The 27386-nt window shown below is 35.4% G+C and overlaps 1 protein-coding gene across 2 annotated transcripts; it reads right to left on the bottom strand.

The window, feature by feature from the left end:
* LOC106070486 (RE1-silencing transcription factor A-like) lies at nt 1-27386 on the bottom strand. Of its 2 annotated transcripts, none has more exons than XM_056033233.1 (19): nt 27277-27386; nt 22804-22909; nt 22454-22710; nt 20577-20924; nt 18913-19081; nt 18103-18258; nt 17112-17168; nt 16789-16971; nt 11863-11990; nt 11265-11421; nt 11039-11143; nt 10473-10637; nt 8570-8745; nt 8283-8411; nt 7206-7372; nt 5957-6076; nt 4472-4628; nt 3624-3828; nt 1-2290 (listed from the first exon to the last, which is right to left on the bottom strand). In XM_056033233.1, the coding sequence occupies exons 2-19, from the start codon at nt 22856-22858 to the stop codon at nt 1737-1739; spliced, it is 3288 nt and encodes a 1095-aa protein (XP_055889208.1). In that variant the 5' UTR covers nt 22859-22909; nt 27277-27386; the 3' UTR covers nt 1-1736. The 2 variants fall into 2 exon arrangements, with proteins under 2 accessions (XP_055889208.1, XP_055889209.1); XM_056033234.1 differs by lacking the exon at nt 27277-27386 and adding an exon at nt 24163-24423.

The raw sequence follows: 27386 nt of genomic DNA, 5'->3' as shown, positions 1-27386 counted from the left end.
TTTTCAATTAAATTAAAAAATTATTGCAATATTTTTTGTTTCCTTTTTATTTACATTGGAAATATTAAGTTGCAATTTGATGAGCCCAGTTACACAACAAATGTAAACAGAAAATTAAACATCCACAATCAATTCTATACAATGAAAATCTTGGTCGAGAGTCCAGCTACCTTAAGTATCACAACCCAGGACATGCCCATCAGAAACATATGAAGAGGGAAGCTGGGTCTACAGTTAGGAAGTTGTCCAGCACAATGTTCCAGCACCTTCTCTGTACACTACCCTAAAAGATTACCTTGGTCAAGAGCTCGTCTCACAGAAAGTTCTAATCACTGGAGTTATAGCAGATTATCATTCTTTTATCTTATTTTGGGGTGATGTTCAAATGCTAGGAAATATCCTAAGCTTATCTTATATAATACAGACGTTACTTCAAAAAAAGAAGATGATTACGTCTTATTTGTCATGCATCTTGTCATGCATGTTAACCAATAACTTAAACTCATATAATACAGACATTATGTGAAATCAAAAGAATGATCTCAAATACAGAGAGACATGAACAATATTCCAACAATGATTTCTAATTATGTTACCTAATGCTTAGCAACATGACCAACAATGGCTGTTTTTAAAACCATCAAGGCATTTACATTACAACTACAAATTTTTGTTTAATTTAAGAAAGCAGCCATTACATTTTTTTTTTTTTAAATCAAGAAAACAGAAAATCAGAGAAGATAAACTCAATGTCAAAAGACTTCATTTCATTCAGTTATTTATTCAGACGTGGCAGTGAAGATATTTAGGCTCTCCAACAATTAGGATTTCCAAGATTTATTTTTATCATTTTTCAAATCCTTTTTCTCCAAATGTTTCTCCTCCATTAGGTCAGAGAGAATCACATTCAGCTAACATCAACCAGATAGTCCAGTACTGATCAAATGTACACATGAACACAGAACAGATATAAACTTAGAAACATAAGCTCCAGATTTGTTCTTTTCAGAGAGTTGAGAGTGAAATGATATATGTAATGGATATTTGGGTTTTTCTCTGTATTTTTATACTCCCCGATAGTGTGTTTAAATGCACCAGGCACATTTAGTGAGGGGGGGGGGGCAAAACACCTATCCAGTTATTTTATTGAAAATAGTCATTCTTAAATGATAGACCCCAGAGCAATGCTTTGTCAGGGCCTGATAAATCTACTATTTACAGACAGAACACCAATGATATCCTTTTTAACCATGATGAAGATATCAAGTCCTATCAATGTCAATAAAAGCGTGCACTAATTTGTTTGTTTTACATGTTTCGGATGTTCCTTCAGAGTTGAAGATAGTTTACTTCCTAGTCCAAACCTCCCGCAGGACGACGGGGGGATGATAGCGGGCAGGGTTTGAGCCCTCGACCGTCGATAAATCCGAACGACAGTCCAGCGTGCAAACCGCACGACCAGGCAGTTGGTGAAGTAAATCCAATGACAATTACAAATATTGTAAATAATGCATTGCATATTCCAATGGCAACATGGACGTAAATGTCAATAGTTAGAAAGTTTTCTAAAAAAAAAAACTGGATTCAAATTTGCAATAAATTAAATGTCAAAATAAATACACTCGTTCACACGCACATGTAAAAATGAAGGCATACACATGATGTGTACAAAAGTTAAACTCCTGAGAGATGAGAGTAAAGCTCCAATGTGACGGGACAAGGGAAAATACGTTTTGCTAAGAATGCGTATCCGCCGAGTCATGATCTAAAGCTTCTGTGCCGTCCTGACTGTAATTCTCAGATGATTCCTGTTTCATCACTTCATGAAATTCTTTTAGATTCTCTTCTAATGTTTCTTCCGAGGGGGGCTCAAGTTCCTGTCCCGGCTGTCCTGCCTGACCCATAAACTGGTGCCCCATCTCATCGTCCAGCTCCGAGTGCTGACTTTGCCGGTCAATCGACTGTTTGGGCTCCTCAATCATGTCTACGCTTTGGTCAATGCCATCCTGTTCCGTTTTGTAAAAAATATGCCCATTTTGACTGACAATGCTGTGCAGGTCCTCGGCTCGAAACAACTGACCATTCTGGTCTATGAGGTGAGCTTGCCTGAGGCTGTTCTGCAGAGTGGGGTCATTCAGAGACTCCTGGGATATGATGTGCATTTCCTCTCCGGACTCTGTCATGATCGTTTCGCCGATGATCTGCATGGCCTGGTTGATCCCAGACTCCACATCGTCAATCTCGTCTTCATCCTCTTCTGTTGTTCGCTCAGCCATGACGAGGCGTTGTTCTGATGAATAAGACACAGATATTGGAGATAATAATAACAGATAGTAAGAGATTTTCACTGATCTAGATAAAAAGTCACAGAAACACACTCATTTGAGATGAAAGGCAACAGAATTTCGTTTGAATTTTTGACATTTACGAAGAGATTTTAATTATAAAAACCTGATGAAAGTTTATAATAATAATGGCAATGTGTTAGATTTCAAAGATTAAGGATGAGTGCAGTGTTTCACATGAGTATGCAAAGCAGCAAACCCAGTTGTGACCTGTGTATTCTTCCCCCATCTCGTGCAGACAAAGCTGTTGTCCACAGGTGGTTGATGAAAGTGTAGACAGAAATTTAAATACTATTCAGGCAATGGGACCAAAAAACTTTTGATGCAATCCTTGACCAGGCTTCCAGTAATTTGCCTTTTTAATTTATTTTTTTTTAAAAAGTTAACACAAAAAATTTTGACAATCTAAAAAAGACTCCAGCTAAGGTATGTGGGGTAAGGTACCATTCAATATATTGACTCTCAAGATTATGAAAAAGGTTATGATGATAACGGATTTTTCATAGCCTGTTGATAAATCTAAGAGACAGTAGGAGAGCATCAAGAGAAAAATGTTGCTTCATGAAAGCTAAAAAATGACAATATCTTGTTTTTAAAGGCCCTAAATTAGTGAAGTGGGTATCACTTTCTCCTGGTAATAGTCTTTCCCTAGTAGGAAGTCTAAAGACCAACACATGAATTGGGAATTTTGACTGAGTTTTGAATTTTTTCTACAAGCTTTTCTTTAACTTCACAATTTGTATGTAAATGAACAGTTCTAAAAACACATAACAGTTAATGTACTGCTTGCGTTTAGTTTATGTGCAATGGAAACTGTATACAGTACTGTTTGCATATTTGTTAGTTTATGTGCACAAGTAAGCAATGGACACTGTATACTACTGTTTGCATATTTGTTAGTTTATGTGCACAACCAAGCAACAATGGACACTGTATACAGTATTGTTTGCATATTTGTTAGTTTATGTGCACAACTAAGCAATGGACACTGTATACAGTACTGTTTGCATATTTGTTAGTTTATCTGCACACCTAAGCAATGGACACTGTATACAGTACTGTTTGCATATTTGTTAGTTTATGTGCACACCTAAGCAATGGACACTGTATACAATGCCTGTTGCAGCCCTAATGAAGAGAGAAAACTTGTATTAAAAGCCTATGCTTTACCAACAGTTGCCTCCCTTTGGTAATCGCTACTAAATATAAACTAATGCTGCTGATGAAGAAGAAAAGTAAGAGACAAAAGGTGAGGAGGAGTTAAGGTTCTTGTCTCACCTCCTGCTACCATGAGAACTCTATTCTTTTTGACAGTTATTGTGTGGCCATTCAGATTGATGGCCTGGCCATCTATCATCACAGTGCCGTCCTGACGTATGTTGGACGGAATCTGTATGGTGGCCTGACTTGTTCCGCCGGCAGATGTTGGAATGGCCAGGACTTGCTCTATCATCATCACGCTGTTACAGGATGGCTGATGTTCCTGACAAGAAATGAAAACAAATGAGATAGCCTCCCTTGAGTAGACTGTGTTTGCTTTTGAAATATGTACACATTTAATTGCCATGAATTCTACTGTCAGTCTCTTTGTTTGAAAGAATTTACTTTATAAAATAAATTAAAGTTTGCTGTTTATTAAGCCATCCCAAGCCTGCTACCCACACACACACACATCTTTTATGTATGGGATGCCATGTACAAAGAAATGACTACGCCTAACAAACTGGACAGTATTAACTTCCTCCCATGCAAAGAACAATCTACAATTTTCCAACTAAGAACAGGACACACACCCCTTTGAAACTGTAAACCATATCCTCTTTGAATGCCCCTCCCTTATCCACCTTAGGCAGACCCTACTTCCACTACAGCCCAACATAACCAACACCCTGTACGGCAATGCTGAAGGAAATAGCACACTTTTTCTCCTTGGCACAGTCTGCAAAAGAGCTCACAGCTCAGCAGCAATAAAGCTGGCTAGAAGAAGAAGAATGTATGGGATATTATGTAGCTATATTTTACATAACCCTTGTACATAAAATAGTTTAATGGTATCACTAAATGTGTTTACTAGAATTGAATGAGTTACACTGTAAGCCCTCCCCTAAGAAGAAGGCAAAAGTTACCTTAAGAGCAGCTTCACTTTTAAACTGCTTATTGCACTTATCACAGATCAATGTTTTGATGTCCTGATGCTTTCTCTCTATGTGCTTACGGATGTCTGTGAACGTGTAGCCAAAGAAGTCACACACCCCACACTTGTAGTCTCTTTGACCAAAATGTCTGCAACACACATTAGTACTGTGTATGTGAAACAAGCTCACAAGAATATATATAATAAGGAACAATCTCATGTCTACACATAATAAGGAACAATCTCATGTCTACACATAATATGGAACAATCTCATGTCTACACATAATATGGAACAATCTCATGTCTACACATAATATGGAACAATCTCATGTCTACACATAATATGGAACAATCTCGTGTCTACACATAATAAGGAACAATCTCATGTCTACACATAATATGGAACAATCTCATGTCTACACATAATAAGGAACAATCTCATGTCTACACATAATAAGGAACAATCTCATGTCTACACATAATATGAAACAATCCCATGTCTACACATAATATGGAACAATCTCATGTCTACACATAATGTGTAACAATCTCATGTCTACACATAATATGGAACAATCTCATGTCTACACATAATAAGGAACAATCTCATGTCTACACATAAAATGGAACAATCTCATGTCTACACATAATATGGAACAATCCCATGTCTACACATAATATGGAACAATCTCATGTCTACACATAATATGGAACAATCCCATGTCTACACATAATATGGAACAATCCCATGTCTACACATAATATGGAACAATCTCATGTCTACACATAATAAGGAACAATCTCATGTCTACACATAATAAGGAACAATCTCATGTCTACACATAATATGGAACAATCCCATGTCTACACATAATATGGAACAATCCCATGTCTACACATAATATGGAACAATCTCATGTCTACACATAATATGGAACAATCTCATGTCTACACATAATATGGAACAATCTCATGTCTACACATAAGATGGAACAATCTCATGTCTACACATAAGATGGAACAATCTCATAATTTAAAAGTATTGACAGAGGAGGTATGATAATGGCAGATCTGACAAATTGTAAATGAATTTTTATTGCAATCAGGAGTGAATAAGATTGAAACCAACCCCAACAGACAACAGCAATGTCTGCACAGGGTATGGCAAAATATCTAGGTCATAGCTAGGACTGCAGAGCCATGTGAAATACTTAATCTTTGTGCACGAAGACAAGCCCTATGCATTATGGGTATCTTAAAATGATTAGATGGTCTTCTATATTTCACACTCTGTTCTAGCATCTATATATGCCTAATAGTGAAGTATGTCCATATTCAAGACTTTAATACAACGCCAGAGTTCATTCTTTACTGGGACCATAGTGTAACATTATACATCTTCTCTTGTATACTATCTTAACAGTCTCTTATTTATTTGATCAAAGAAAGTGAACAATGTTATGGCAATCTCTTACCTTTTAACATGAAGCTCTTTGTTTTTTATATGCCTAAATGTTTTACCACAGCGCTCGCAGGCATGCTTTGGATCTTGGTGTATCAACATATGCTTGGATATGTCTGACCTCTCACAGCCCCTGGACAAACAAGAAAATGTTCAGTTCAGAGAAATGTGTATAAATAGGATTTTTTTCTTCTTCACATAGTAATAATAACAATATTGGATCTGATGCTGGCAACATCTGTTACATAAAACTATCAAGCATTTACATGTAACACTCCTTCATGTATGTGAGAAACTGGTCTGGACGATTGTGCTGCACATGACAGTTTTGCAGAAAAAGCTTAAGTAAGGGGCCCTAATCAGGCTACTGACCAGTAGGCAGAGCACTGTTTATGTCTTACAAAAAAAAAAAAAAATTGTCTTACAAAGATTATGATTTTAAAAAAAAACCCACACTTTCTGAAAATCTTAGGTAGGCTATTTTTGTTCTGTTGTACAGTCATGGGATGGTCAAGGGGCAAGATCAAATATTGTTAACGATAACTGAATATAAGCTGCCCTTACGCATTCAAGGTCATAAAGAGAATTTATTTACATTTCATTATGCCAAAAAATTGTGACATCATGGTCTAAAGAAAAAAAACAACCATTTTACATTCCCATCAAAATTATGGTGAAAGGCAGTCATAGGAACCATTCATGTAGCCTGGGGATATGATGTTAAAAAAGTGCACATCAGCACTGTGATTCTTCTTATAAATTACAGATATTACTTCAAAGAAGAAGAATATTATGTCCTAAGCTTTTCGTGTGTGTTAATCAGTGACTTCAACTCTGTGGTTAAGTCGTTGGTTTTCCTGGCTGATTCAGGCAATGTGAAGACAAACAAGAACTACAAATAAGCAGCTAAGAGCAGAAAAGATAAATGGTGCATACATGTGACATCTCTGTTAAGTTGGTGAAGTAGATGAAGCTGCATGTGGGCGGGGCCTGGTCTGGGTCATGTGATTGCTTGACATAAGGGGGGCAAAGGATGGACTTATTCACACTGGACAATCGTAAAGATTTGTTTCATAAAAATCTCAATGGTGCTTCACTCACCTTGTCCTGTGTTGATGCTAGGCAGAGGTCCCTGGTTCATGCCCCTGGCAGAACATCCCACTATTCTGCCATTTAAAAACAATCATCCTTTTCTCTGATTAAAAAATAATATACCTATTACACAAGGCACATGCATGCATCCCATCTGGCAGATATATTACCTATAATCACAGACTGAGCACTTGTAGGGCTTCTCTGGGTCATGGATCCGCAAGTGACGTTTGAGATGAGCCTTCCTGGTGAACTTCTTCCAACACACGTCACATTCAAATAAAACCTCCGCAGGCATGTGCACCATCTTGATGTGCATTTTTAATATATACATATCCTGGGAATAAAACAAAAGAAAAATACTTTCTTATGAATGTAACATAATTATTCCATAATACAGAATAAGAATTTTATTTTTTTGACCAGAATTTAGTTTTGTAGAAATTAAATTACTTATAAAAAAAAATTTTTTATTAGAAAGACACAACTGTCTGGAAACATTTAAAATGGATTTACCAAAAATAAATACATACATTGCATTTATTATTTCCATTGAGGCCATAGTTTAACTGCGAATGCTTTTCACAAATGTAAAAAAAAATATAAACAAGGTTACAAAGACAAGACAGTTTATGTGGAAACAAACTCAAAATTGGTCCACCCAGGCAGGTTTCAATATTTTCAGATAGAACATCAGAATGAAATTCTAAGACAAATGACAGAGAAGAATGGAGAAAGAAGGTTGACAGATTTTGTGTGGTGCGATCCAGCAGACCAAAGGATAGGTGAAAGTGAATGTAAAGTTAGGTGTGAACTGATGTCTTATAATGAATATCTAATTGATCTAATTGTTTTGTAAAGGATCTATCTCTTATTCAAATCCTCAAGAAAAAAACATTTCAGTAAAAAAAAAAAAATTGTTTCCTTTAGTTAAGTGTACTTAAAAAAATGAATATGTAAATTGAATGTAGTAGAAAATAACAGAATCACAACAAAATTGTTTATAGAAAGTGAAATGGAAAAAGCAATTTTACAGTATTTCATAAATACAAGTTCCATGTTTGGAATACTGCCAAGTTTTTAAATTTCATTAATTTTTTGATGCAGCATATCTTCTTGCTATACTTACCAAAGTACTCCACAAAACAAAATATCAATTACAACTCAAGATATGTGTAAAGATAAAAAGCCTTTAAGAAAGCTAATTAGATATATACAAAAGCAGATGGACATCAAGACTAAAATACCTTGTAAACCTTCCCACAGGTGCTACATGTGCAGCTCTTGGTGTCATGACGCATCATGTGACGCTTGATGATGTACGCATGCTCTGCCATGTAGTCACACTCTAGACAGATACACCGCGGATGTTGTTCCTGCAAAGAACTTCACCTTCAATTCATTGTTTTAAGTCTTTCCAATATTGAACTATTACTATAGCTCGCTACTATAAAACATATTGACCTAATATTCAATACTCAAAAGTAAAGTAAACATAGTAAAAACTAAAGCAAGGTTTTAAAAAAATATTTACTTTGAAATGTTCTAACAGGTCATCACTGTCCAAGGACAGATAACTGCAGCATTTACATTTCTGGATATCGTCACCATGAGTTGCAATGTGGTTGCGGTACTGCTGCATGTAATACCCCTGGAAATCACACTTGGGACACTTTAACTTTTCCAGTTCTCTTTCTGTGGCCTTCAAACCTGAAAAGAAAATTTTTTTTTTATCAAACTAAAGCCGAATGTTAAACATTAATTGTACACACTGGCACATCAGGTATATACAATTTCTTAAATACTGTTATGACTTTGCCATGCGCACCGCCATCCAAGATGTTGACATGAGAGACAAACGATTTCCGCCCAAGGAGAGAGCCAATATGGAGATGCTGTACTCAAGGCAAATGCCCTTTGTGTTGTCATGTCTCTATGTAAATAAACGTCTATGTCCACGTTGAGTTGCCTCACTTAAGTTATTACAATTGGTTCGTTACCGGGAAGATGTTGAAGAATGGTGCCGAAGATGCGATGTCTGTACAGTAGCCAAGGGCCTGCAACGTAGAACAAGAGGACATATGCAACAATACAACATTGGGAACCCCTTTGAAAGGATCGCAATCGATGTTGCCGGGCCATTCCCTGAAACCAAGAAAGGAAATAAGTTCATCTTGGTAGTTATTGCCTATTTTACTAAATGGCCTGAAGCATATGCGATACCTAATCAAGAAGCCACCACAGTAGCGGAAACCCTTGTAGAGAACTGGATACGTCGGTACGGTGCTCCAATTGAGTTACATTCAGACAAGGGCCGAAACTTTGAATCCAGAGTTTTTCAGGAGATGTGCCGACACTCTGCATCGAAAAGACTCGCACAACGCCTCTACACCCCCAATCGGATGGAATGGTAGAACGCTTTAACAGAACTCTAGAACAACACCTAATGAAGGTCGCCAGTGAACGACAGGATGACTGGGACACCTATATCCCAATGTTCCTCATGGCGTACAGGGGATCCGTTCATGGCACCACAAATTATACACCAGCAAAGATGTTGTTTGGCCAAGAACTGCGATTACCATGTGACTTGCTATTCGGGGTTCCAGGTGATAAGCCAGCTACTTTGACGGAGTACATCACTAATCTCCGAAAACAAATGGAGGAAGCCCATGCTCTGGCCCGCAGAAATATCAAGATGACCAGTGACCAGATGAAGAAAAGTTACGACAAACGGGCCAATGCCTCCGGGTTCCACGAGGACGATCTGGTGTGGCTGTACAATCCGCAGAGACGAAAGGGCAGGTCTCCAAAGCTTCAGAGAGACTGGGAAGGTCCATACCGCAACATTAAAAGAATCAACGACGTCGTGTACCGCATTCAGAAAAGTCCCCGGTCTAAGCTGAAGGTCGTCCATGTAGATCAACTTCATCAGTAGGCCTACTGTGGCAGTACAGGTTCTGTTCGGGACGAACAGGTTTGAGAAGGGGGGGGGGAGCAGTGTTGTAACTCTATTTCCGCACTGAGATACATGGTGCGCACTAGGCACTGTTCCACACGAGCGTGGAACAAGGGAGAGGAGGAAATGGAGACATGATAGTAGATGCCGGCTTATTTCGTTGAATCAAACAAGATCTAGAACAAATTGACATTCTGTGGTTTGTGTGTGTTATTTATTTAATCATTAAATCCTTATCTATATTATCATTAACCTGTTGAGTGTTTTCCTGGAAATTTATAGCAATACTTTGAACATTTTCTGTTGTCATAGAAAGGGAGATATGTCGAACTATGACTATTTCTCGATGAAATTAAAAGATTTTTCTTTAACATCTAGCCGACAACTCCAAAGCATCTAATCATTCTCTATCCTCTAAAAAAAAACAGTCTATAAATATACCAACATGAAATAGACGCATGCATAAAAAATTACATACCGATTTTCACAGGGTCTTTCTTGAATCCCAAAGATGCTAGCAGGTTGTTAGGAATCCTAATGACTGTAGTTTGACTAGAAGGAAGGGAGCTATCAGACGTGGAATCATCTTTCTGGTTGTCTCCAACAGTATTGGTAGGGGTCATAAAGGTCAACAGCCCTGTAGCTAAACCAAACAGTTATAATTACATCTGGGCAGTGGCAGACAAAATGACAGACAAAAAAAAAAGACTCAGGATAATTATAAATTGGTATACAACAATACAGATCTATTGGCAAACAAGACATAAATAGACAGACTAGTTTAGGCTAACAATAAGACAGGGTGTCATTATGAAACTATTTGGAGATTAAAGACAACCCAATTTATATGTATATTCCACAAAATAAAATCATATACGGGAGAGAAAAGAAAAACAATGAAAAAAATACATTTTAAAACACTGATGTTGCCAGCATTGATCAGAGCTTTATAGCTGGGTAAAATCAACGATGGGAGTTAAACTGATGAGGCAAAACTCAACTCTGCAAAGAAAGGCAATAGAAAATACTCATGAATATTCTTACTTTGTTGGTCCAAGGTTTCTCCTTGATCAGACGTTTCATTTTCCCCAACAAGAGGTACAGAGTCTCCTTGTAAAGCTTTAGGTATTATACTGTTACTGTCCAGGGCTGAAATAGCAGCAAACAGTTTATGAGTAAGTCTTTGATACAATATGAGAAAGGCTTTATTCCAACAAACAGGTAAACACGAGCAGCACTAAGGTCAGGACTATTCTAACGTGTCACTTACCACCTGAAGTGTCTAGAGGCATTGTGTCAGTGTCAGATGAAAGAGGCAACGTCCCCACGTCAGACACTTCTGTAGTCACCTGACCATTGGAGTCAGTGATAGGTTTGGGAACCAAATTTGGAAGCTGTCGCCTAAAATTCTGAAGGTTTTGTAGACCCTGGATAAAATTACTAAATGAAATTAAGCGTTCAACAAGGAAATAATTATTGACTAAGCAAATTAGATTAAATGTTAGTTACTGAAAACCAAATTTAAAGCTCCTATTCAAGACCTCGAGGTTTATACGACCAGTTTAGTGCAGAGGCCTGTTTCATAGCCAACAACAAAAGAAAAACAAAAAACTTTCCCCACTAGAATGATACATACTCTGTAACACTGGTTGGCCCAAGAATTTCTTTCACATCCTGACTAATAGATACTCCCCAAGATTTGAACTATTTATTCGTTTAAGCAATTTTTCTTTAATAGTTTTATTTCTGAAATTTTTTTATCATTTAAAATGAAAATAATTTTAATTGTTAAACTGTCCATAAATGTAAACTAGTATATTATAATCAAAGACATATCTTCATTTTCAAATGGCCTATAAGCTTTCTACCTGCAAAGGAGCCATAACTAATGTCTGTCCATTGGCTGATGGTATCATAACCGCAGGTATGGATGTGTGACTCTGCTGCTGGCCAGGGTTGGGGTACCGTCTTGGCCGCCCTCTGCCACGCTTTTTGGCTAAAAGAAATGAATATACAAAATTGTGAAAACTTGAATTAGTTAAAAAAAAAAAAAGAGGCATTTTAATGTAAAGGCTTGATGGTAGAAGTTGTATGATCAAGCACACAGGCCTCCACAAATCTTTATCACAACCATAAGGAGGTATAACTAGTTCATTCAACAGCTACTTTGGGCACTAGACATTAACTGGATAAAAGTAATAAAAGATTCGTAAGAGAGCTCTCAAATACAGGTGATCTCTTCAACACATTTCTTGTAAGCAATGAGAGGAACATGAACAGTCCCCTTCAAGTCATAGAATACTATCTATATGGGTTGAGAACCCCTTTAGGGGTCGATTGACGATTTGCCAGGGGTCGCATAAGACCATCGAAAATATGGATTGCTTTTGTCTATTCTTCTATTGCTGTGTGGATGGGGGTCACCGCAGAGTGAGGATTGTAAAAAGGGTCGCCGAGCTTAAAAGGTTGAGAACCGCTGATCTATATGAGCCCATTAAACCTCCATGAGCAGGCTGTCACTGGCTGGCCTCTTTCAGTTGCGGAGCGACTAAGGATCATCTCATAGAAATAAGATAAAAGCCTTGGGTGATGCGTTTAAGGAAACGTCAGGCACCTGATTAAATTTGGGATCAGCACTGTGTGCTAAGACACACTGGCTCCTGATTTTTCCACAGGGTTGACTCCTATCTGAGTATAGCCACTAGGCAAAAGGTTTGAATTCCTAGTTTCCCTTCACAGAAAATTAGGTCATTATTTATCAAGCTAATTATCAGCCTCTGAGAAATAAAGGAAATCTAGTACTGGTGACAGGCGTAGACAGCATAAAGAGAACTTAACCACTTGCAGATAACAGGCATTTCTGAACTGAGTTTGGAAAATATGTAGATCACAGCCAGCTAGGACCGCACAGCCATATGAAATACTACCTCTCTTCACTCTTCAAAGTTTATTATTATTATTAAAATACCAGCATGTTTGTTTAGTACTATTTTTACTATAAACAAAACAAGAAACATTCAAATGTTTATAAGATTATAAATTATTATTACTTTTTAATTGTACTATGTCACAGATGCCATTATAAATTTATTTTTATATTTCACATTCAAAAAGCTTATGTGTAAATAGAAATATAAACCCTTGACTGAGCCTCAGGAATTACCCCACAAATCTAGACCCTTGACAGCACCTCAGGTTTTACCCAAGACGTAATTATGATGTTACAAATCTATTGGTTGATTTGAAATTAAATAAAGACATTTTTTTAAAAGAGTTGGCGCCAGAGAATTGACGAGGGAAAAAGAAGGCCAGTCGATAAAAGAATCTCCTAGTAGATAGTCACGTTTCTAAGAGCTCTGATTTAAAGCCTTTGTAATGTTTTTTTTATACGTGTTGATCTGTAACTTGTACATAAGCTGTACTTACGTTTTATATTTAAATAAAGTTCCAGAGTTGTGTTTTTACAAAGAATCTTTTATTGTGATTCCTAGATCATCATTTATTCAACTATTTTTAATTCAAATAAAATCCCCGGCACCACAACACACATTGTGGCATCTCATGTGTTGTGACATTCTGGCACTCTCCGACTAATAAAAGTTTATGGACAACTTCTAACGAAATTTATTCAAGATCTAGGACCAATTTCTAAACTCTTCAAAGGAACTTCATTCTTATTTAACGGAGGACAGAATTTCTGTGTTTAACAGGTCAGTTGGTTATCGATAATTCTTTTATAAAGATTTTCGTTAGAGTTACGTCTAACTCACGAAATCTTATTATATGTAATTGGCAAAAGGAATAAGACCAATATACATAATAACTGGCAATATAAAAGACCAGTAAAGCAAATAACTGGCAATATAAATGACCAGTAAAGCAAATAACTGGCATTATAGTCATTACAAAGAAGACCAGTAAATAATCATTTGTCTGGCACAAAGTAAACAGAAGACCAGATTTAACCAACTGTTAAACCAGAAAAAAAGTACTCGGCTCAATAGATCTATATATTCAATCATACGACTCCAGTAACTACAAGTTTACTGTCAAGCATTATTAGCAAATTGAGGCTTCAAGAACTTTGTCACTATATTATTATTACATCTGAGATAAAGCCAAAATCCAAATATTGAACATTTTGCTCCAATACAAGAAACTAAAAAAAAAAAAAAAAAAAAATAATTAAATATGGCTTCCGGTTCTAGAACACAACGACTCCAGTAGTACTTCTACTGTAAAACAAAGTTATACTTCATAGCCAGTTACGGCATAACTAACATTGATTTGTTATATTCAAAACGTTACTATATTTCTACATTCCAAGTTGGTATATTTTTCAACATGTCTCCAAAGACAAGAACACAAAGATGGTTAGAATTATTTGACATAGCTAAAGAAAAACAAGTACCTAAACCAGATGAATGGGTTCATCGACAGGAAGAAAAAGAATATCAAGCAAAAGTACATTGTAACATGACTTTAACAACAGACATAATAGGTGAAGCCATAGCTTTAGCAGAAAAACTCAATATTCCTTCACATGAACGAGAAAGATGGTTTGATAATAAATTAGCTGAGATACACAGAGAAGATGACAAAAGACGGCAAGAAGAACTAAAACGAGAATTATTAAAATTGAAAAATAACGAATTCAAAGCTGAACAAAAGAATGATGCAACATTAACAAGAATATACCAGAAAGCTCAATTAAGAGAGCGTACAGCATATCTCGAAGATGGATTTCTCAAGAAGTATATTTTCTGCAAGTACAATGTAATTGAACAAATATATGTACCACAGAAGTACAGACAACAAATAATCAAAGCAAAGCATGAATTTTATGACACCAAACATATGAGTGTAACAAGTACTAAGAAGAGAATTGCCAAAGAATATTATTGGCCTAGCTTGACCAAAGATGTCAAGAAATACATTAATAATTGTTCACAAAGTTCATCAACCAGAAAATTGAGTTTTGGTTTCGGACAGTTCTTATTTTCACCAAACTCAAACGCGGTTCAATCAGACATTATCTGTGAGATCAATATGACATGGAGACAACAGCTTCATAAACTGAAAGACCTTTTCTTCAAGGTTAGAAAACGCGTACACACATCCATGACGGCAACTCAGAAGGGTTCTGAACTTCACACTTACATTTTATATATGTACTATACCATATTTAGTGTCACTTGATCCATTATCATTCATACTCGTCAAGGAAGAACATTATCCAGTTATATTTAATTAATTAATTAATTTGTCTACTCATTTTTTCCACAGGAGTTCTATATTAGATGTTCCATTTTTTTTAGCACCAAGCAACCCACTGAGGAAGGTCACTCATTCAAGATACTTTGTTTATTATGTTTCAGCATCTTTGCATATGACATGCATTAGTCATTTTAATTTTAAATCAGGTACATTTTATTTCAGGTATTTTATTTCAGGTCGAATATTATTGCATATATCCTATTATAATAGTACAGATACATGACATATAATTGGAATTTTTCATTGCTTCACACATATTGAGATTTATTTCACATTGAGTATTATTTTTTCAGAAGATTGTCATGTATAAATCATTTTTTTCTATGTCAATTTTTCATATGCAATATATTTTTCCATGTACACATTTTCACATTAGTACTAACCAAATGAGTTATAATGTCATATTTTAATTTTATCATGAAGCACCATGAAGAGAAGTAACTCATTCAATTCAAGATTTAATTTATTCAAGTATTATGCTTTGTACAACTTTTGATATTGTCTCATTTTCATAACCACTTGAATAGTGAAACAGGTGTTCTAAGTCATCAATAATTTTGTTCTCATATACCTGACACTGCATTTACATTTTTTTTAATGTTATCTTCAAGTTGACTTTATTTTTCAGAGCATTGTCATATGTTACCTCAACCATTTTTCTATAATTTCATGTATGGTATCTTATGTATATTTAAATATTTTAATACATATGAGCATTTCTATTACCATACAAATGCTAAATGGAGGGGGGGTAATATGTCACAGATGCCATTATAAATTTATTTTTATATTTCACATTCAAAAAGCTTATGTGTAAATAGAAATATAAACCCTTGACTGAGCCTCAGGAATTACTCCACAAATCTAGACCCTTGACAGCACCTCAGGTTTTACCCAAGACGTAATTATGATGTTACAAATCTATTGGTTGATTTGAAATTAAATAAAGACATTTTTTTTAAAGAGTTGGCGCCAGAGAATTGACAAGGGAAAAAGAAGGCCAGTCGATAAAAGAATCTCCTAGTAGATAGTCACGTTTCTAAGAGCTCTGATTTAAAGCCTTTGTAATGTTTTTTTATAGGTGTTGATCTGTAACTTGTACATAAGCTATACTTAAGTTTTATATTTAAATAAAGTTCCAGAGTTGTGTTTTTACAAAGAATCTTTTATTGTGATTCCTAGATCGTCATTTATTCAACTATTTTTAATTCAAATAAAATCCCTGGCACCACAACACACATTGTGGCATCTCATGTGTTGTGACATACTAAAACCATATTGATAAGCACTTTATATCTGGTGCATCCTAAAAAATATTCTTACAAAGCATGGCTTTATTATATCCAAATTTCAACATTATACCCTGTTTTGCAGTTGGCTTCAGCACTATAGAGCCACAAGGCAGTAAGAGAATGCTACAAATGTTTTACTTTTAACCACTGTCAAGTAGCAATAGTCAAAATGGATTATATCCCCTTGCGAGTAATCCTTCTAGAAATAAAGTAGCGACAACTTACGAGGCTGAACTGAGTTATCAAGTATGATGGCAGAAGATGACAGTAGAGGAATTTCTTCTTTAGGTACAACAAGTTTCTTTTTCTTGGCTTCAGCGAGTTCGATTTTTATGTCTGGATCTTTCTCTTGACTGTCGACAAAAGTGGGTTCCTTGTCTTCATCAGAGTCTTCAAGTTCTTCATATTCTAGAGTTGGAATGGGAAACCAAATATAGCAACATGCCAGGATTCTTCAGAAGTAAATGGCAAAAATAATATAATATTAAACTACATTTGGCATTACACTAATTTTGTCTTCTGCTATTACAAAAAAAGAAAGAAGTTACCATCAAACAATTTGGCTTTTTTTCTTTTCCTGGCACTTCTTCTCACTCCATCTTTTCCTAAAAACAAAAGATGAAAATCAGTATAAGGAACAAGTAAAATGATTTGGAAGGTCAGCAAATATTTTTTGTATAAATGTATGCAAGCAAAAAAAAAAACACAAAAAAAAAACAACAGAAAAATGCTGAAAGTTAAATGAGTATGCGTCTTACAATAGTTTTATCAGACAAACATGAATAGTGTGTTATCAGTTGTACTATGCAATGTAAGTAATAATAGCATATACTAGTACAGAATGTTCGATCAATGGTTATGTTTAATTCTGTCAAAATACTTGTTTTTTTTTCCAGCTTTTTTTGCAAAGTAAACGTATAGATTATTTTAGGAGTAAAAAAACAAACTATTAAAGATAAACCAACATTATATAGATGTATACAACATAAGGTTCCTCTTTGAGACCTTGGGATTCACACTGCAGATAATGTAAAGCTCATTCGTTTTTATGGTCAACCATTAGCAATGATGTCACACATTGCCTGCAGAACTATTAGCTGCCTTTATTTTATCCAATAATGTCATGCATCTAAATTGGGAAGCATGTTAGAAATCCTGAAGTTATCTTTACAAGGATTTGAGCTCTTTCCCCTCAGGAAGCCAAGCACTTAACCGCTCAGCCACTTTACCCACTAGCATACTAATACCATACTAATAATAACTTTAAGTGACCATAAACTAAATAAAACCAATCAATCTAATTCTGATTATTTTGCCAACTACAATAAATGAATAAATAGCTTCACTAATATTGGACATAGTGTTATTTTTTATAGCTATTCTGGGCATGTTGTTAGACTCGCTGGACATGTTATTAGCTACACTGGATATGTTATTAGCTACACTGGACATGTTATTAGCTACACTGGACATGTTATTAGCTACACTGGATATGTTATATCTACACTGGGCATGTTAGCAATGCATGTTTTTTTTTACCTATATTTGACAACTCTAAGAGCGTCTCTGCTGCATTACTTTTCTCCGTCTGCGAAGCTGGTTGATCAGCAATGGTCTCAATTTTCACTGAAATATTTTTCTTTCTTTCTGCTTTTTCCTCTTCTGTCAGTCTGGGCCGACCTCTTCGTTTAGTACCTTTTAAAAAATGTGAAATTATTTCTTTTTTTAAAATGGTAATTCAGGTGAATCTGGTTTGTGTCTATGACTTCTCATTCAAAAGTTTCACTATACGAGCTTGATTTGAAAAAAAAACAACAACAACTATAGAGGCTAATGGTTTTGTAGACACTGAAATTAGTTCCATAATCAAAGAACTTATTTTCTCTTTTTCTACCCCCCCCCCCTCCAAAAGGCAACATCTTAATTAGCTTTAAATCACTACATGTCTAATCTTATGTTATGAAATACAGACGTTACTTCAAAAAAGAAGATGATTTCATCCTACGCTTCATGCATCTAGTTATGCATGTTAACCAATGATTTAAATTTTGCCAAGTCACTGGTTTTCCTGGCTGGCTCAGGCAACCCATTCCATGCTCTAATAGCACTAGGGAAGAAGGAGCATTTGTACAAATTTGTCCTAGCATATGTGACGAGGAATGTGCCTTTAACTTTGTGTCTTTCTGAGTATTTGAAGATTATGGTCCAGTGTTTTATTGCTACAGAATGGCAGTTTCTCTAAGGATTTCATAAGGAAAATCTCCCATGACCATTCCATTCTAAATCATATTCTTTGTTAACCTTGTCTCTTTAAAGTAGCACTAGTCCGTAGCAGCAGTGCATCATTACCTGGGGCTGGCTTAAGTGGGTATGCACAAACTTGTTGGGTTTCTTGGTTGAAAGCTAAAACACATTTCTTCCCTTTCACTGTGATAATGGTCTGATCTGAGAGAGGAATGGGGCTGTTTAAATCTGGCTCCTTGGTTTCTGGGTCTTTTTTGATGATCACTTTCTTGGGCTGGTAGAAAGTAAGGAGAGAAGTCACTACTATTACACTGATTCACAGCTAGTCATTACAATTACACTGATTCACAGCTAGTCATTACAATTACACTGATTCACAGCTAGTCATTACAATTACACTGATTCACAGCTAGTCATTACAATTACACTGATTCACAGCTAGTCATTACAATTACACTGATTCAAAGCTAGTCATTACAATTACACTGATTCAAAGCTAGTCATTACAATTACAGTGATTCACAGCTAGTCATTACAATTAAACTGATTCACAGCTAGTCATTACAATTACACCGATTCACAGCTAGTCATTACAATTACACTGATTCACAGCTAGTCATTACAATTACACTGATTCACAGCTAGTCAAACAATTACACTGATTCACAGCTAGTCATTACAATTACACTGATTCACAGCTAGTCAAACAATTACACTGATTCACAGCTAGTCATTACAAATACACTGATTCACACCTAGTCAAGCAATTACACTGATTAACAACTAGTCATACAATCATACTGATTCAAGCTAGTCATTACAATTACACTGAGTCACAGCTAGTCACTACAATGACACTGATTCACAGATATGATTGTTTAACATGCTGCAAAAGTAGCACCGACATAAAAATTCCTTAAGTATAAACTTCAAGCCCTCTTCCACTAACTGGAAACATGACATCTTTTCAAATTCAGCAGTGCACAGATATAGTATCTCCTAATAGCAAATATAGTATCTTCTAACAAATGTTCATAAAATTAAGCCTAAGGCACTTTATAACTTTGACATGAATCCATCGCATAATTTGTAAGTTTAAAGTATTCCTTTAGAAATAGAGATTATCAAGTGCAACCCCTAACCTCCCGCAGGACAGCAAGAGATAATGGCAGTCAGAGTTCTATCTCAGTACAACTGGGATGATCGCCTAAAAGCATATTTTGTATTAGTATTTTAAAAAAAAATGCATAGAATGTTTTGATATTTTAAAAAGTCTTGAAAAAAAAACAAAAAAAAAAAAAAACAACACTTAAGTATAAAGGCTATAAAAGAAAAAAAATTCACCAGTCAAAATATTTACTATTTGCAAATATTTTATAAACTATATAGAATGTCATATTGTACTTTTCAGTGTGTCCAATAAATTTCAAAAGAAACCAGTCTACTAGAAGTCATATCTATTTCAGTTTTGGTCCTTTAAGCTACTAGAACCATTTCACCAAACATGCCTGGACAACATAAAATGGCAAGACTAAACAGGGAATAGTGATCATCTGGTGAATCTCAATGTGGACTGTTATAGAAGCTGTGCCCTTTTTTGTCTCCACATAACCAAAACAATTCTGTTTAATATTTAAACAGAAAGCTTGAATTTCAAAGAAATAAAAAAACTCATTAAAATTAATAAGTAAGTACATGTTCAGTCAACATCAATGTTGTGTTGTCGATACCAATATTTAAAAAGTAATTTCATCAAAAGTAGGAGTTACCTCCTTTGGCTGTCGTTTCTTTCTTTTGGTTTCTACACTGCTGTCAGACTGGGTTGTTTCTCTTGCTTCCTTCATCGACTCATCATCCTGCTCGCTGAATTGATGTTCTTTTGGCAGCAGATCTGTCTGGTCCACAGAGTCTTCGGTCACAGATTCCTCCAGGTTTGGGTTCAAAGGAGGTTCCACCTTTATAATAGAGGAAGAAGATGCCTCGTCTAAGCTGTCCATCCCTTCTAGGGTGTAGTTTGAGTCTATGACTGGCATCTGCTGGGCCAGGTTCTCCTGTAGAGCCCGAAGTACTTCAATGTGGAGTGTCTGAGTCTCAATTGTACCATCTTCTCTTTCCACCTGACACAAAAAAAATTATTTGTTAACATTGTCTAGTTGTTAACTTGGTGTACTTGTTAACTTGGTGTACTTGTTAAACTTTGTGTAGTTTTTAACTTGGTGTACTTGTTAAACTTTGTGTACTTGTTAAACTTTGTGTAGTTGTTAAACTTTATGTAGTTGTTAACTTGGTGTACTTGTTAAACTTTGTGTAGTTGTTAAACTTTGTGTAGTTGATAACTTGGTGTACTTGTTAAACTTTGTGTAGTTTTTAACTTGGTGTACTTGTTAAACTTTGTGTAGTTGTTAAACTTTGTGTAGTTGATAACTTGGTGTACTTGTTAACTTGCTGTACTTGTTAAACTTTGTGTAGTTGTTAACTTGGTGTACTTGTTAAACTTTGTGTAGTTGATAACTTGGTGTACTTGTTAAACTTTGTGTAGTTGTTAAACTTTGTGTAGTTGTTAAACTTTGTGTAGTTGATAAACTTTGTGTAGTTGATAAACTTTGTGTAGTTGATAAACTTTGTGTAGTTGATAAACTTTGTGTAGTTGTTAGACTTTGTGTAGTTGGTTCAATTATATAGTTGTTAGCTTTGTGTAGTGTAGTTACTAAAATTGTGTAGTTGTTAGCTTTATGTAGCTATTAACTCTGTGTAGTTTTTACTATTGTGTAGTTAATAAAATAGTGCAGTTGCTAACCTTGTGAGGTACTAATATCGTACAATTATTAATTTTTTGTAGTCACTAGAATTGTGTAGTACAATTGTTAATTTTGTGTTGTTGCTAAAATTGTGCAGTTGCTATGATTGTGCAACTGTCAAGATGGCTACATTACACCAATAATTAATCAACTTGGTGAACTATCTCCATCAGCTCCAAGGATCTTGAGATTTTAAAGGAGATTCACTTAGTATCTATTATGTTTTTTATAACTACATATAGAAATTTTCATCTCTTAATGAGCACAAAGATACTAAGAGGGACTTCCAAGAGTGGTAAAGCTCTAGGCTAGAATATTAAATCAAGGTGGACACTGGGATTTTTCAATGATGAAACTTTATGAAGTCTGCTCAAAAACTGGTGAAAGTCAAGATTTTCAATTTATTTTAATCCTGGCAACTGAACAACTGAAGAGAACAGCACACTATTTTTCCTTGGCACAGTCTGCAAAAGAGATGACAGCTCAGCAGCCAAAAGCTGGCTAGAAGAAGAATGCTAGCAACATGACAACCCCTCCACAAATGACCACAGCAGCATCTGAATTCTACTCTATCTGCCTAATAAACGTATTCATTTTCTTTTTCACCCAAAAAGAAAATTGTTTTTTTTTTAATCACCAGTATTATTTGTGGGTGAGGGCTAGAGAGAAGATAAGATGATGTGTATGGGCTGAAAGGTAGGAAGTTTAAAGGGTGGCTAAATATGTAAATTAACATAGCACCATGGTTAATCTTTAGCTCTAGAACAAGTGAACATACATTCCCCTCAAAGAAAAACTTTAAAAGATAAGCCATAGCATACTCAAGTAAACAAATACAGTGAAAATACCTGAACCAACGGCTGGTCAAGAATCTGATAGGTGCCATCTTGAAGCATAACGGCGTTGGTCATGGCATGGTTCTGGAAGAGATACCTGGTCGACTCATCTAGGTTGAGAACAGATTCTCCTCCCTGCTGAATAAGTCCCGCATCTGCAAGGCTCAGAGAATCTGAATCTGATGACATGACTACAAACTGATTTCCATTGCTGCTAACCAATGTCAGCACTTGGCTACCCAGGTGACAGTCGGTAGGAATAGCGCTGACTATAATGATAATAAAAAAAAATTTTTTTTTAGAAACTCTTTAAAAAAATAAATCCATTTTCCAAGTAAAATAAAAAGATTTGCTATTTTTACCTTCATTAAGGTGCTCTGAGCTTGAGGTCTGCACTTCGTTCTGTGAAATGTCCATATTGGAGACTCTAGAACTTATATGTTATATAATAAAGTATCACCTGCCATTCTGAAATCAAATACAAGTCTTGAATTGCTTAAAAAGGCAACAATGTGTTAGTGAGCATGCAATATAAAGTCACCTTTTACCAAGCAGCAACACTTTCTTACATTATGAAACTATATCTTTCTATATATTAATATGTCTGTGGCATTTTTAGGCTCAAGAAAAACAACATGACAAAAGAAAGTATGCAGAAAACTGAACACAGTCTCATTTATAGAACGCCTATTTAAGAAATAATTTCCTATTTTCCAGTAACATTTACAATACAATATTTAAAACTTATGGAAGAAAAATTTAACTACAGGCCACCCCGTTAAAATTCAGATAAATCTTTTTTTTTTTTGGTAACATATATAATATAAATCTTATAGGGGAAAAATGTAAGTATTGGTCACCCCTTAAAACTCTTGATATTTTTGTTTAACGCAAGATTCAGTTACTAAATTCAATGATGACTTGTCTTAAGCATCCTTGGTTTAAACAGAGCAAGAATAAGTATAATTAATACACAGCCAAACATCTCTATTAACTCCCTTTAATCCATTCATATTGGTTACTTTTTTGTTATCTTGACAACACACCATTGATCTAAGTTGTCATAAATTTTTTTGTATTAAATTAAAAGCTATATTATATATATTCAAGAGAAATGATCACAAAGTTATAGAGAGAATGAAAAAAAGAAGGAAGAAAGAACCCGAGCACTTCACTAAAATAATAATACAACATTTAAAAACAAATATCTTTACAAACATGTCTCTTCAAGAAGTTTTAAATGTTGACCATCTACAGAACTGACACAAATTTAAATTGTTAAATTCAAAGGCCACAATAGCCAAATTTCAACACAAAAGTGAGCTGTGCCTAACTTATCACTCAGATCACTAAAGTGATAATCATTTCACTTATAGATGGGCGTTTACATTTTGACTTTGAGTTGAATATATATTTATAAGATAGTATGTTGGGCATCCTTGAACTTCTATGAGGCATTGGAAGTCAACACTTTGAAATGACAAAATCTAACAGGAATAAAATGATGGATAAGTGTGATGCTTGTAACAGATCTATAATTCTACAACAATCCATTTATACAAAAGATACAAATATTTTTTAGAACTTGCTTTAATGTAAAATATAATTTATCTCTCTTTTTTTAAAAAAAGATAACATGCTTTTCAATTAGCTAACTTGACATGACTCTGTGGCACAAACATCACTACTAATAGTACTGCTAACATCACTATCGTATTCACCTTGCAACTGGCATCTCTATAAGGATAATCCTGTTCAAATATAGGTTTAGGACTTTAGGGTCCTCCCACATCATTCAGTGCATAGGCCATAAGCTCTCCACAAAGATAGGTCATATGCAACTTCCTCCTCCATGCTGGTGCCCACATATTTAAATTCTAAGGCAGTCATGTTATACGTGGGCAGCCTTGATTTTGCTTTCCATGTTAAGGCTGATTTTGATACATGTGTTTGTCTTGTCTACGAATATGTCCAGTGAATCTCATTTGACATTCAGTCACCATTTCACTGAGAAGAAGAGCGCAGGAATGGACTTTCATATGTTATTCCTAGGATCCTTCACAGCTCCATAAAATTGATAGGCCATCAAATGTAGGTTTAAGTCTAATCTAATTATTTTCTTTTTTCACTTTTTTTCTTAGACCATTCTTGCAGTCTAATTTTATTCTTCATGGGTCTGTTTGGGGCCCCAGGGCTACCAACCTATTGAGCTCAAAGTGTACAAGGAAGTCTTGTCCTGTGTTTTGTTGCCAGCTAAAGACTTTGGGTGTACGTCATTTTTTTAATGCCCCTGACTCCTGCTGGATGAGTGAACATTCTGAGAGGTTCTAAGTTTCTGTTGTTACACCTAATAGTAGGTTTCAGCTAGTTTCAATCTTTTGTTATATTGTGTCACCACTGAGATTCTGTGGAGTGGCACTACAAAACTATTGTTGTTTTTTTTTATCTTTACAGGGAACTTTTGGTTTTGAGTTGGTTTGAACTGCAGCTGCAACTCTGTCCAGTCACCTTATTGGCTTGATATTAAGAAATGTTGAGGTATGGTCATTTGGTGAGGAATCTAGGCCTATGTTGGCTGTGTCAATCAGGGAGTTAATGTAAAATGTGTGCACATGTTTTTGGATTTAATAATGCATTCTTCCTATGCATAATATGACTAACACCCTTTTTTATTTAATGGTTATCATTCATTATATATATATTCAATGCATTAAATATTTTATTTCTATATTGCTAGTTATTTATCACTCTACCATAATGTTTCTATTAGTCTCTGAGGTAACAAGGCCCTGTTACAACTATACTGTAATGTGTATAGTAGTCTGTTGGAGGCCCAGGCTCTTTAATCCCCCAAATTTCTGTCAGGGGCCCAAGCCCATCCTCTAGATCATTGAATTAAAGTGGGAAAAGCAAACATGACACAAAACATTCAATTTTTCTCGGACGCGATTCCATGTCGAGCTTCTTGTTAGAGAGGACACTTGGCTAGAACATTAACTACTTTTTGAAGTACGCTTCCAGAAACATTATAAGCTGAGGTTTAATCTGATTCAGTATTTCTGTTTGAACTTCCTTCTGAACTTTGAACTGTTTGGATTTGACTAATTGTGACCAGTACTCATCATAACAAAAAGTAAAGTACCCCTTTCAGACCTTGTGATCTATAGAGCAGATGATGTAAATGTCATGTTTCTATGGTCAATGGTTAACATGAATGTCATGTGGCCAGCCCTGGATTAACCATTTTTACTTGCTTAACTAATGCCAGATACCTATTTGTTTTGGGTGGACTTGGGGGTATCCTAAAAATCCCAGTTTTCACAGAGATTCAAACCTGAGACTTTTAGGTTTGGAAGACAAACACTTTACCATTCAGCCATCATTTCCCATGTCCTTATTATTTGGAAGGTTATAAGTTTTGTTCTGCTTATTACCAACAAAGCTGTCACTTGTAATGTGGTATGCTTTTCAGCTTGTCGAATTATGGTCCAAAGTTTGAACCTTAATAAAAAAGGAAAAAATTCCCCTTTCAAAACTTGCGTTCTATGGGGCAGATGATGTTAAGGTCATCTGTTTCTCAAGTCAACAGTTAACGGGCAGGCTGTCATGTGGCCAGCACAATGACCAACCGCCTTCACTTTCTGAGCTAAAGTCAGGTAACTATAAGAGCTGGGTGGACTCAGGGGCCTCCTAAAAATCCTGAGTTTCAAAATCCCAGTTTTCACCGTTATTTGAAACAAGGACCCAGGTATGGTAGCTAAGTGTTTAACAACTCAGCCACCATGCCCCCAGTTTGAACCTTGGCAGCTGTCATTCCCTTCCATTCTGTAGCAGATTTGAGCTAGGACATAAAATACTATTCTTTATTTAGCTGACAATTGTGAAGGAACAGCTGAAACTTAAAAAAAAAAATGAAACAAGTGCTTGGTAAGAGCATTTGTATCTCTGTTCAGACTTCAAAGTTTAGTAGGGCCCGTAGTATAGGGTGATCATGCTGAGGCTTGTTTTTCTTGTAGTTGTTATTTATGTTCCATTGAGTTCACAGTCACAGTGAAGACATCTACTGAATTACTAGGCTAGGCCTTTTTTCCCTAGTTGCTCCTTTTAAAATATTCATTTTTCATAACTGGAGTTAGGGTTAGATCTTGTGTGTTTCGTTCTACTAGTCAATCTAGACTCTAGCTTCTATTAGTATTTGGTTCTAGACTTTAGATTCTATAAATTCTACTAATCTAGATATTATTAATATTTCTCAAATATGGTGACATTTGCCTTGGTTGCAGTGGTAGAAACGATTAATGATTAATCTAATTATGCCTCAAACGCAAGTCAGACTCAGTCAGATAATAATAATTTCTTTGTTAGTTTGTACGTAGATTATTAATTTAATTTTTATGGATGAGGGCCTATAATCTAGATTATATAATAATAAAATGTACATATATAAGTTACAGTAAGAGTAGTTTATGATAAAAGGAAATGAAATAATGCTTTTGAACATGATTATTATTTAATATGATTATAAATCCTATCTAGACTATATTCTTTATGATTTGTATAAGTCTACATATCAATATCTAATATTTTGCGGAGAATACAAGCTTCCCTGGTCGCGATTGGTTACAATTATTTTACAGGGGTAGGAACGGGCTCTATTTTGTCCGGATCACAACAATGAGCCTGGTTAAATCTTTCCGCACCAAATGGTACATCGACTTGAAATATCTTATGATATAGAAACTATAATTATGTTGAGACTAATATATGATGCCGTTTACATTTTAAAGAGCTTAGATATTTTAAGGAATCTAGATCTAGAATGTAATTGAACTTACCACTAAACCTAAATACAAAATGGCGTCTCCTAGCTGACCTAATTTGCGGGGGGCCGCAACTCCTATCGACAAGAGTTGATAAATTAACATTAAGGTCCAAAAAAAAATTT

The sequence above is a fragment of the Biomphalaria glabrata genome, chromosome 6 (genome assembly GCF_947242115.1).
Source record: "Biomphalaria glabrata chromosome 6, xgBioGlab47.1, whole genome shotgun sequence".
Lineage (NCBI taxonomy): Eukaryota > Metazoa > Mollusca > Gastropoda > Planorbidae > Biomphalaria > Biomphalaria glabrata.
The sequence above is the reverse complement of the archived record's forward strand: the minus strand, read 5'-3'. Positions and strand labels throughout refer to the sequence as shown.

Bases quoted from the DNA above. Each gene is read 5' to 3' on its own strand.
- LOC106070486 (XM_056033233.1), bottom strand. From the start codon at position 22,858: ATGGACATTTCACAGAACGAAGTGCAGACCTCAAGCTCAGAGCACCTT. The intron at 11,422-11,862 runs GTAGAAAGCTTA...AATTTTATCCAG, and splicing joins TAGTTATGGCTCCTTTGCAG to GGTCTACAAAACCTTCAGAA. The intron at 3,829-4,471 runs GTAACTTTTGCC...ATTTCTTGTCAG, and splicing joins AAAGTGAAGCTGCTCTTAAG to GAACATCAGCCATCCTGTAA.